At 33.3% G+C, this 12,790-nt stretch overlaps 1 protein-coding gene across 4 annotated transcripts in view; it reads left to right on the top strand.

Moving 5' to 3' along the window:
• Positions 1-11,364, top strand: part of NCKAP1 (NCK associated protein 1) — a 107,771-nt gene extending 96,407 nt beyond the window's left edge. For all 4 annotated transcript variants that reach the window (XM_053918832.1, XM_053918834.2, XM_053918831.1 and 1 more), the window contains 7 exons: positions 829-911; positions 2,244-2,324; positions 5,587-5,680; positions 7,534-7,650; positions 8,229-8,338; positions 9,436-9,525; positions 10,437-11,364. In XM_053918832.1, coding sequence (XP_053774807.1) covers positions 829-911; positions 2,244-2,324; positions 5,587-5,680; positions 7,534-7,650; positions 8,229-8,338; positions 9,436-9,525; positions 10,437-10,553 — 692 coding nt within the window. In that variant the 3' untranslated portion in view covers positions 10,554-11,364. The remainder of the gene's footprint in view (positions 1-828; positions 912-2,243; positions 2,325-5,586; positions 5,681-7,533; positions 7,651-8,228; positions 8,339-9,435; positions 9,526-10,436) is intronic.
• The last annotated feature ends 1,426 nt before the right edge of the window (positions 11,365-12,790 follow it).

Genomic DNA, 12,790 nt, shown 5'->3' with positions numbered 1-12,790 from the left:
GATAACAGTTATCTATCTTTCTAGAAATCTGTTATGTATATATAAATTATATATATATCTTTCTCAAATGTGATATTTTCTTAGTTTTCTTGACAGTTCATTGAGACTGTTATTTAAGGTCTAGATTATTATTCTGTTTATATTTGTTCTTATTACCTAGTAGAATGCCTTGTATATGGAGAGTAATTCAATAAATGTTTGTTGGCTTTTTAAAATAGGAAGGTATTGATTTTTCAAATCCTACTCTCCCTCAGTTTTGTTAACCGGGTTTTAATATTGAATATGTAGTAACAATTTTTAGAGTAGTGCTCTATAACCAAAATGTAAATGAGCAAATTTATTCATGATCTTTAGTAACCTGGGCTTGTGAAAACTGCTCAGTAGTCATTTTTTGTTTCCGGACCCTCCAGACCTCAGCAACTTAAGAATTTAGCATCTCCTAGTTCTGGAGCCATTTGAGCATTTACATCATATCCACTCTGATCAGCTTCCTCTTTTCCCCCCAGTCTCTCTCTCTCTCTCCTACTACCTATATATTTCTGAGATAGGATTACAAAGGTAGCTACTTATATGATTGTTTCAAGATTTCTGGTGAACCATCTAAACCACTTTAAAGAATACAGTGTACTCCATTTGTAGTAAAGTACAATTTTCTTAATTTTAATATCAACTTTCAAAACATCTGCCTCTTTAATCATTTGTTATAATCAAATTGCTATTAGTTGTACCTTTTATCATGGGAATTTTATAACTAAGAATTTTCTCCAAGGTTAAGAAAGAATCCAATTCACATTCTTTTCTTCTCTTCTCCCCTTCCTTCAAATTTAGCTGTTGACAGTGTCTTGAAGAGGATGACAATAATTGGTGTAATTTTATCCTTCCGCTCATTGGCACAAGAAGCACTTAGAGATGTAAGAAACCATTATAAGTACATACCCTATATCCAAATAATCTCTTTTAGTTTATCAGAAATTAAAACTTACTCTTTGAATTTATAATTAACAGGGATATAATTAAAATTCCAGTTTTCATAGTTATTTAAAATAAGGTATATAGAAATTAAAGGTACTTAAATGTAGTTTTTTTAGGACTTTATTTATTTATTGGGTTAACCAAAAAGTTTTAGTTTTTTTCTGTAAAATAAAGACACAGTTTTTATTTTGAACAATAACTTTATTGACTTGGATATTTTGAGTATGATGGCTATCTTCCGTGTTATATAATATTGATTGTTCTCAGTTAATGTCTTGATTTGATTGCTGTAAAGTTCAACTCGTCCACCTGACCATGGAGCATCACAGAGCAAAACATCTCTAGCATGAAACTTCACAGACCACTTTTGACGTGTTCGATCAGTCACAGCACCTTCTCCATACACTGCACAAATCTTTTTCTACGTTTCAGTTTCATTTTTATCTTTCTTGAAATAATAAAGCATAATATGCCAAAAATATTGCATATTTTCTTCCATCTTCAGTAGTAAAATGGCTACACAAAAATTCACCAATTTTAATAAGTTTTTTTAAATGCATATTGGTATGACAGCTGTCACAATACAATCTTTTTTTTTAAAGATTTTATTTATTTTTGGAGAATGGGGAAGGGAGGGAGGGAGAGAGGGAAACATCAATGTGTAGTTGGCCTCTCATGCCTCCCCTATTGGGGACCTGGCCCGCAACCCAGGTGTGTGCCCTAGACTCTCACAATACAATCTTAACAAAATTGTTTTGAATGAAGTTAAAGACAACTGAGCACTACCAGAGCCATCTTACGGAAAAGACCCAAAATATTGGGTTGGCCAACCTAATATTTTAGGGAGGGGGGGAAGGGAGGGAAAAACAGAAGGAGCAACCCAGGCACGTGCCCTGACTGGGGTATTGAACTGGTGACCTTATGGTTTGTGGGAAGACGCCCAACACACTAAGCCATACCAGTCAGGACCTTAAATGTACTTTTTTATTTTGCTGTTGAAATTCAGGAGGTATAACTTGCCTCGCTATTGAGCTACTTTTTCATCTTTACTCTCCATTAAAACATTTATCATTTGGTTATACTCAGTTTGTCATTGAGTATATACAGTACATACATATATACATTTGTGTGTATTTCAGTACTTTAGAAAACTACATGACAACAGATAAAGTGAAATAATTTTTATGAAAACTAAAAGTACTCAAATGGTAATATTTCATAATAGAGGTCACTATTTTAAAATCATGGTATGTTTTTGTTGTCCTGCCTAGGTCTTGTCCTACCACATTCCTTTTCTTGTAAGTTCAATTGAAGATTTCAAGGATCACATTCCAAGGGAAACTGATATGAAGGTAATAAAACCTTATGTTTGGATTTTTACAGTTTCTAAAATGAAATATGTATTACATATGAAATAAAATTTAATAAATCCTAAACTACGGAGTTTCTATTTTAGACTGATTAGTTAAGCATGCTTGCCTTTGAAAATGCATCTTTGAGAGAGCTCAGCACCAACATACTATGCAGGCATTTTGAAAGTTAATCTTCCTTGGTCACCTGTAACAGTGTAAAATGGGGTGGGTATTACCTCTTTTTCCTTAAATGGATAGCTGTTCATGGTCATAAGCACAGTGAGGAAGATGAGAGAGTAAAGAGTTGTTTTGTTTTAAATAGAGATAAATTCAGGCAATTTTTTAAATTGACATTATAAAATCTTATAAAAGAATGTTGTAGGCTATAAATTACAGTTTTTTAAATATCCTGTTTTTTAATTAATAAATATAAGATAGAAGGTTGGTAGCCATGAGTCCACAATTTTGTCTTGAAAAATTTATCTATCATGAAGTCTAACCACTGATGTCAGCAATAACTTACGAGGGGGTGACGTAGCTAGTAAGTGACATGTCAGCTCACATCTATGCTTTTTAAGCTATTGTGTTCTTGGAATGGTTATTTTCAGATTTGCATATTTTGAAAAGCACTGACAAAAAAGTAATGTCTAAACTCTTGTATGACACTCAAGTTTCTCCTCGATTTTAGGGCTTATCTATCACAGTTCTGTCCTTCTCCCACTCTGTTCCCTTTGTTAACTCTGCCCCTTTTTTCTTCAAGTGCATCCTATGAGATAACCAGATCTGTGTACAGTCTCACACCTTGTCCCCTAATTTTATTCTACCTGAAAATCTTGCTGTTTCTCTTTCTACCTTTTGAAATTCTGCTTCTCATTTAAGGCCTGATGATTCAATTGCTATCTTCTAAGAAATATTCCTTGATCCCCAAGTGATCATAAAAATTTTTTTCTTAGTGTTATCAAAGAACTTCTGTTTATCCATTGTAGAATGAAATACATTCTGCCCTGTGTTATAGTTGTGTTTTTCCTCTTAAATTTATACTAGATTGTAAACAGCATGAAGACTAAGACCTTGTTTTCTTTATTTTCCCGCAGTGCTTTGTACAGAATAAATATTTGAGATCAATAATTGTCCTATGATTTTATGATTGGAAACTGTATATTAATAGTGCAAATTATTTTTTAAGTGGAAACTGTAGAAAAAAGTGAAGAAAACACTAAAGGTGAATTTATTCTTGAGAAGACACTGGTGTGCAGATCATGAGAATAATAATTAATATTCTGAGCAACCATCCAGTTCTCTTAGCACTTGATATAATGGTATTTAAATTCTAGCAATCTTTTTTAAAAAGCTTACTTTTAAAAAAAAACAAACAAACATATGTTTGTTAATAGTTTTTATTGAGATAAAATTTACCTACAATAAAATTGGCTTGTTTAAAGTGTACAACTCAGTGGACCTCAGTCACAGAGTTGTGCAATTATCACCAGTCAATTTTAGAACATTTTCATCACCCTATAAAGAAACCTAGTGCTCATTAGCAGTCATTTTCATTTTTTCCCACTCCCTAGCCCTTAGTAACCAGTAGTTTACTTTCTGTCTCCATAGGTTTGCCTATTCTGACACTTCATATAAATCATATAGTATATAGTCTTCTCTCTGGTACTGGCTTCTCATACTTAGCATTATGCTTTTAAGGTGTATTCATGTAGCATGTATAAGTACTTCATTTTTTATTGCCAAGTAATATTCGGTTATCTGGCTATGTACCACATTTTATTTATCCATTCATTAATTGATGGGCACTTGGACTGTTTCACTTATGGGTCACTATAAATAATGCTCCTAAGACTATTCATGTACAAGTTTTTGTGTGGACGGCCATATACTTTAATTTCTCCTGGGTATATTCCAGGTGTGGAATAGCTGGGTCATATGGAAACACTGTTTATCCTTTGGAAAAACTACCAAATTGGTTTTAAAGTGGCTGTACCAATTTGCATTCCCACCAGCAGTGTATGGCGGTTTTAATTTCTCTCTATCCTCCTTGTCAATACTTCTTACCTGACTCCTTAATTATAGCCCTTCTAGTATGTGTGAAATGCTACACACTATGTTTGTGAAATCTCATCATTTTGACTTGTATTTTCCTGGTGGCGGATCTGTTGAACATCTTTTCATATGCTATTGGCTATTTGTGTATCTTCTTTGGAGACATGTCTGTTCAGGTCCCTTTGTTCATTTTTCAGATTACTTGTTTGTCTTTTTAATTTTGAGATGTAAGGGTTCTGTATATATTCTTGATAACAGGTCCATTAAGAGATATATGATTTGTAAATCTTTTCTATTATTTTTTCATCATAGTATTTTCTGAAGCACAAAAATTATTTTGATGAAATTAGTTTATTTTTTTATTAATGCTTCTATGGAAGAAACCATTGCTTAATCCAGAGTCATGAAGATTTATGCCTATATTTTCTTCTATGAATTTTACAGTTTTAGCACTTATGTTTAAGTCTGTGATCCATTTTTAGTTAATTTTTATGGGTAGAGTGAATGAATAATGGGTCGCAAACCAATGTTATCTACAACTTAGTCCATGGCAGTTAACCATTTATTTTAAAATACACAGTTTTACTTCATTATATATATATTTGGTTGTATATTAGAGGTAACCAATTACGTTGGTAGTTTTAAACTGAGGTGTGGAGCAGTCAGAATATCTTAAATACTTGAAATCCATATGTGATACCCAAAAAATTATTTTAGTCATTAGAAGTTCCTTGATCAGATTTAAATCAGTGGTTCCTAAAGCTATTATAAGTAATTTACCACATTTATAGATATGATAATGATTAGACCACTATAATTTTTCATTCAACAGGTATGGACATAAACATAAGTCTAGTACTTCTGACTCACTTTTGTTCATTTATTTATTTCTTTTTGCTTGATTATTTTACATTTATGCTACTAAGAAAAAGTAACAACTTAAGAATGATTCTGTTGGAATTTGCCACAGAAATCATACAAGTTTTGATTGGCTAACAGTAGGACGTTACAAGCAACAGTACCTCCCAAGGTGTTAAATAATCTATTCATTGTAGTTTAGTTGTGTTGTAGGTCCTGGCTCAGGAAAGTTTTTAAAATTCTCTAGTGTTCTAGTAGGCAGACTCTAATTTAAACAGTATATCTTTTCTTACTGAGATTCCGCAGAAATTTGTTAGAATATTTCTTAGTCATTCTCATATTTTTTCCTCAGGTTGCAATGAATGTGTATGAGTTATCATCAGCTGCTGGATTACCTTGCGAGATTGATCCTGCCCTGGTCGTAGCTCTCTCTTCACAAAAATCAGGTGAAATGCATTTTTAAGAGCTCAAAGAAAAGAGGAAGAACTACCAAAAAAGAAACTGAGAAGGAAGAAACAGTGAAAGATAAGGAAAACCAGGAAAGAGTAGCTTCCAGGAAAGTGGAAAGGGAATGACCAGTTATGTGTAATTAATGAATGATGCTGACAGGAGTAGTGTCAGTGGGGTTTCCGGGGCAAAATGCTGATTAGAAAGGGCATAAAAAAAATGGGAGAAAAGGATTTAGGATAAGGATAAACTCTCAAAGTTCTATTGTAAAAGAGAGCAAAGACATAAAATTATAGTAGGTAGAGGCAGGAGTAAAATCAAGAGAAATATTTTTTGAGATGGGAAAACAAAGATTTATGCCTATATTTATTTGTATGCAATGGAGATGGTCTAGGTGATACCTTGGAAAGAGTATCCTTTTTTAATTGGACTAGAGCTATGAACCATAAAGAATCTGTGCATTATTATATAATATTAAACTAAAGATTTTAAGACCAGCCCTTTGAAGTAGTACCCAGAATGCTCTAGATATTTTTAGATTTGTCCACAAAGTACATAACATTTCATCCTTTTCTGGTGGTAAAATGCCCTCCTGTAGCCCTTTGCATCAGTTCTTTCTAGATTTAACATTGCTTTTTATGTTGTTATTCATGCAGTATGTTAATTGTAGTGACATGGATATTACCACTGTTACTTCGTTTGCTACAGGTATATTTTTTATAATCAGCCAAATTTTAAAAACATTCTGGCTCTTTTTTTATGTTCAATTATTACTAATATGTGGTGGTGAATAGTAGGGTGACTAGAAGTTGCCAGGTACTAGATAAGCCACAATTTTAGTTCACATTACAATAAATACTTCAGAAAGGGTTGTATCTTAAAAAGTCATAGGGCAATACTACTTATTTTCAAGTATGACTGCTTCCTTCTGTCTTCTAAAATGGGGAGGTTGTAAATTCAGTGTACTTTCTTTTTTTCTTTTTTTTTTAAGATTTCATTTATCTATTTTTAGGGATAGGGGAAGGATGGGGAGAAAAAGAGGGAAATACCAATGTATGAAAGATGCCTGAGTGGGGACCTGGCCTTCAACCCAGGCATGTGCCCTGACTGGGAATCAAACCAGTGACCTTTTGCTTTATGGGATGATGCTCAACCAAGTGAGCCATGCCAGTCAGGGCTCTGGTCTACTTTCCACATTTATATCTTTTAAGTAGTAAATTTCAAATTATATTCATATTTATTTTAGACAAAAAAACATAAAGGATTTCATGAGATAATAAATTTTCTAAACTGTATTAAATAGAATTTTCTTATAAAGTAATTTTATCATCAGGAAATTTGAGATTCCAATTATCCTAACTATACTTTTTGCCCTGTAACCTTACAATTTAAAAAAAAGAAAAAGCCCTGGCTGGGCGCTCCATTGGTTGGAGCGTCATCCTGTGCACCAAAAGGTTGCAGGTTCGCTCAAAACGGGGCACGCACAGGAGGCAGTCGGATGATGTCCCATTCTCCCCTCTCTAAAAATGAGTAAAAACATATTCAGGTGAGGATTAAAAAAAGAAAAATGAGAATTCCTTGAAATATGCCTGAGGAATTGATAATAGCCTATAATTATATATATTATTCATATAAATTTTGTTGGGCCTGAGTAGAATATCTTATACAAAAAATAAAAATTGCTGTTTCTGGTGTAGATATTCAACTCTTGACTAATCTTGAAGAAATACCAGAGAGACTAAATAAATACCCTATACAAAAATTAAAAAAAGCCTTTTTGGGTTAGATTATCAACTCCTAACTGATCTTGAAGAAATACCTTGGTTTTATTTTCGGGTTTTTTCCCCCTTAGAAAACATAAGTCCAGAAGAAGAATATAAAATTGCCTGCCTCCTCATGGTCTTTGTGGCAGTTTCTTTGCCAACACTGGCCAGCAATGTGATGTCTCAGTACAGCCCTGCTATAGAAGGTGAGTAGTGGTTTAAAGTTATTTTGGCAATGGAAAGTTAAGAGTTTTGATATGCTAGGTACTTTTCAGGTAATTAATGTTCTTTTACAATAAAATATGGGTTACGTTTTCACTTACTATCTGTAACTTTGAATTTTCTAAGCCCCAGTTTCTTGGTACAGGAAATGTGTGTACGTGAGCTTATGGGTGCTTGAATGTGTGTGCATCAGGGCATGGATGGTAAAGCAGTATCCAGCTCTTAGGATTATTTTAAGGTTTGGATAAGAAAAATGTTTGTAAAACAGCTAAGCATTTCATTTTTTAAGTGTCTGAGACATAAAACGGATGTAGGATTTCTTTTGGGGTCGCTGAAAATTTGCTTGTTTAATATGGACATAATAATTATTGGTCTCTTGCTGTGCTTTTTTTAAGAAGACTGGTCCTCATGAAAGTGAAAGGAGAGTGAGGCGGGTTATTCCCAACCCAGCTTTTAATCACACCATTATTTGTGTAGATTGTGATGCCATTCAAGATCTACCTTCTATGTCTTACTGGTATTTGGGGGTCACACAGAATAAACCGTGTTTGCACTTCCTCAGGGCACTGCAACAACATACATTGCTTGGCCAAAGCCATCAACCAGATTGCTGCTGCTTTATTTACAATTCACAAAGGAAGCATTGAAGACCGTCTTAAAGAATTTCTGGCGGTATGTAAAATCAGTAGCAAAACTCATGACATTTTATAAATAAAGCTTAAAATAACTATGAGAAGTAACAGTAAATTCTCTTAATTAGTTAATTTGCGGGGGAGGAATAGGTAAGGCGACAAGGCATTAAAATCTAGGAGTAGTGAGTTTAGCATTTTTTCCCTATGGCTTTTTTTTTTATTTCTTGAGCTCTGCAGTATACAGCCTTTTTTGTAAGCTGATGTTTGTAATGCCCTAGAATTTTATCTAGGGTTGAAAAGAGGAAAAAACAAAACAAAGGAAAATTGAGGCAAAGAGAGGATATTCCCTCTAAAAGGATATATTTTACTTATATTTTCATTTATTTGGAGAAAGACTTAATGCTGACAAACTCAAAAATAAGAATATTGCTTACTCCCAAAAGAGGGTAATTGTGCTAACTCTACCCTCTTGAAGTATGGCTCTAGTTTCTATATTAGTGTGACTCTTTCTTTCCTTTATCAATGTACCTTTTCCATATTTTATTTAAAGGAAAGATACATCCTGGTATAATGAACACTACAGTATTTGCTTCTTTACAGGTTTATATCCTGTTAGCTTTTTAGAAAAGTTTATTTAAAAAAAAATAAAGCAATTATAGTACTAACTTGAGAAAGTAACTTCTGTTTCAAAGAAAACAGTATTAAGATTTATAATTTTTTTTATTCCCTGTATTTCCTTTATTCAAGACTTAGTATCCCAATCTCAGTGTTCCTGTTAATTCAAACTCAGTGTGAAATTTTCTTCTTATTTGGGAACTAAGAAATATAGTCAATACAGGTATTAGAAAGATAAAAATAAATCATTTTTTAAAAGAATGACTTGTCTTGAAAACAAAATCAGTTTTAAAGACCAATCAAAATATTTTATTACATTTGTCTTTGTTCTGTTTATACCTTAATAACTCTCGAAATTATTGCTTGAATGTAAAGAATCAAAGTATATCTTATTTAATTGTTAATCATATAAGCAGCTGAATGATTGAAATGTCTTGTAAGGTGAAATATACTGAAAATAAATGAGTAACTGATGAACATTTCATTTAAAAAACTTATTTAAAATGTATCTATACTTTCAAGCTTGCATCCTCCAGTCTACTGAAAATTGGCCAGGAGACAGATAAAACAACAACAAGAAATAGAGAATCTGTTTATTTACTGCTAGATATGGTAAGTCTCAGTTTTGTTTCTTTTTGTTTTGTTTCTTTGGGACAACAAAGAAGTTCCACTCATTCCTTATAGTCTTTTCTTGGCATTTTATTGATTAAATAACAATAAGAGCTGAGGTTCTTTTTTGGTCCCTTGTGCTCACTCCACACACTTTCTAAAATTGCTGAAAAGAGAATGACAGTCACTTATATTTTTACATTATAGTAATCATATCAGAAAACAACAACAACAAAAGATTAGTATTACCTATAAGGTATTCTTACAGTTTTTCAACCAGTTGGGAAACACCTGGGCCTTACATTTTCCTAGTGTATTAGTTTCAGCTCTCCCGGTTTTCTTTAGTCTGATTCCATTCCGCCCATCTAATACAATTTTCTGTAATTCTCTATACTTTGTTCTTTCTCTTCACTTCCGTTCAGTTCTTTCTTCACTTAGAATAATTTCCTTTACCTGGAGAGGTCTGTCTATCTTAATGAGTCAACATACCCCAAAGCTCAAATCTTTTTCCAGGTAGACTTTCCTAATTACTCTGGCCTACATTAATCTTTCTTCCCTTTTGAACTCCTCTAGAACTTACAGCCTTTCACCACTTTTATTTATAGTTGGTTTTATGTTTGATTTGGCTTTCTACATAGTCTTGGGTCCCAGTTAGACTTCAAGATATGGCCCACATTTTGAATGTTTATATTTTATCTCTAATATATCGTTGAAGGCAATGAAAATAGTATGTTCCTGTTGATTGATTTATGAGTCATATACTGTGGCACATTTATTTGCCTTTCAGATTTTAATGTAAAAGGAAAATAATTTGTGTCTGTTTTTAATACGAATAATATAAATTGTGGTTTATTAGTTAGTAAATATTCTCATAATAAATAACTTGAATTCTGATGCATTTTGGAATTTTTCAGATTGTGCAGGAATCTCCATTTCTAACCATGGATCTTTTGGAGTCTTGTTTTCCTTATGTTTTGCTGAGAAATGCATACCATGCTGTCTACAAGCAAAGTGTTACATCTTCTGCATAAAATACATACTTATTGAAGACAAGCACGCATTTTTGTTGCCTCGGTTTTACCTGTAAACTGTGGAGCTATTTTACCTTAACGCCTGAAAAGCAGTTTTGTGGATTATAAATTTCTCTCATATGGTTGTGTTTTCTGATCATCGGTTTCTTAATATCATTGTACTACAATATACTTGGTTGATTTAGGTTGCGCATTCACTGAATTCACAAAAATTATTCCTATAATTTTTAGAGTATTTGTTTGAAAAATATACATTATCTATGTTTTTGATATTTGATAATGAAAAAAAACTTTGCTTGTTTATTTCTGGAAAAAAAGAATTGTATTTAGTGATTATTTTAGATAGTGATATAGCATTCATATGTGTGTAAATTATTTCATATAGGAAGAGTTCTGATCTGTACTTATGGTTCTTATTGAAAACAAAACTGGATGTGCATTTCTGTGATGTTATGAATACATTCCTACTTTATTTTGAAACATTTGCCAAACTAAACACTATAACACTGTATAACATTAAAAATGTTAAAGGACTGCTTAGCATTAGAAGCAGACTGTGTCCTGAAATTCTAAAACAACAACATACGTTGTTGATTGTATAAAGCCTAGTGATAATTAATTTTTAGACTAATTTCCATGGTGCCCTATTGGCATTAGCACTACCATTGTACCCTGCTGTATAATAAACAATCTTAGGCATTTATCAACTGTTGATACAAATGTTAGTCCCTAACCACTTTTTATATGTTTTAAATTTTTGAAATTCAAGTGTACCTGCCATAACATGAAATAAACACTAGACTGTATCACATTTTGAATGATTTCTTTAATTTGAGATCCTCAGAAATTTAATTATATGAAAGTTTCAAAGGGGGAAAATTGAGACAACTGTAATAGCATAAACAATAAAAAAATTAAGAAATAATATGAAAGTTTTAGTTTAGTTTATAAATATCTAAGTATATAGCATTTGATACTAGGTCAGCTATTACAAGGTTTGTTTAAGTATTTGCAAAAACATTCCACTGGAAAAAAAATAAAACTTGAAATTAAATTACATAACATTTTTGAAAATTAAGAGCTAAAAGGAAACTTGTGTGACAACAGCTTGCTAATTGTATCTGTGACCAGATGGACAGAGTCACTTGGAAGAATAAGAAAAAAATGGACTGATCATGGAACTAGTGAAAATGTTGTTCAGAACTGCATCAGTAATGAAGGGGAAGGTCATGAAGAGGAAGGTCGTGAAGGGTCCGGTCCGTTCGTTGGTGGTTCACATGCAGGGCAGAGCAGCCCAGTTAGTTTCAACACTAACCAGGTGTTTTGCTGTCTGGTTTGCATTGTGAAGACTTTCTCAACAGCTTTGTATCTGGTATGTTGAACTTCTGTTGTTCACAACTGCTTATGTATACAATGATAGCTTATGTTAAGATAAAAGTAAGCTGCTCTGAACTTAGTAATAACCTAGGCACCCTAGGTTATTTGAGACCTAGGTAAAGTGGCTTTTCATTATTAAATATACAAAGGACATAGAAGTCTATATCATATATTATTTTAAATGTCATTAAGATAACCCTGGCTGGTGTGGCTCAGTGGATTGAGTGCTGGCCTGTGAACCAGGGGTTCACTGGTTCTATTCCCAGTCAGGGCACGTGCCTGGGTTGCCGGCAGGGGTCCCCGGTGGGGAGTGTGCAAGAGGCAACCACATGTTGATGTTTCTCTCCCTCTCTCCCTTCCCCACTCTGAATATGAATAAAATCTTTTTTAAAAAATGTCATTAAGATAGTTCCTTGAGAGGGAATTGCTGCCCTGCCTGTCATTAATTCATTTTATCTTTATTTACTATAACCCTTGCCTTCATAGATTGAGCTGTTGCAGGATCTCTGGTCACTGGGTGTCCTCTATCCGGTCAGTTTGAGACCAGTGTCTGTACTGTTACCAGTGAAAAGATACGTGAAAACTTTGGGAGCTTAGAGTGAACTTTGTGCCGTTTATCTTTTAGCTGATTATTGTGTTGCCAACTTCTAACCCCCAAAAGGTGGAAAATTTTCCAAGGTTCAGTATCATAGGGCTAGGGCTCTGGCATTTATTCAGGAAAAAAGACTGTTGGGATCAGGCAAGAGAGTGTTGAGTCCAGAAAAAAGTCAGAGCCTGTGTTGGTGGGTTATACCTTCCATAGTGCCGTGCTGATAGTTGTGAGAATCCGATGCGGTTAACTGAGTGTTGGCTGGATGAGA

The sequence above is a fragment of the Desmodus rotundus genome, chromosome 2, assembly GCF_022682495.2.
Source record: "Desmodus rotundus isolate HL8 chromosome 2, HLdesRot8A.1, whole genome shotgun sequence".
Classification (NCBI taxonomy): Eukaryota; Metazoa; Chordata; class Mammalia; order Chiroptera; family Phyllostomidae; genus Desmodus; species Desmodus rotundus.
This window is presented reverse-complemented; position numbering and strand designations above follow the sequence as displayed.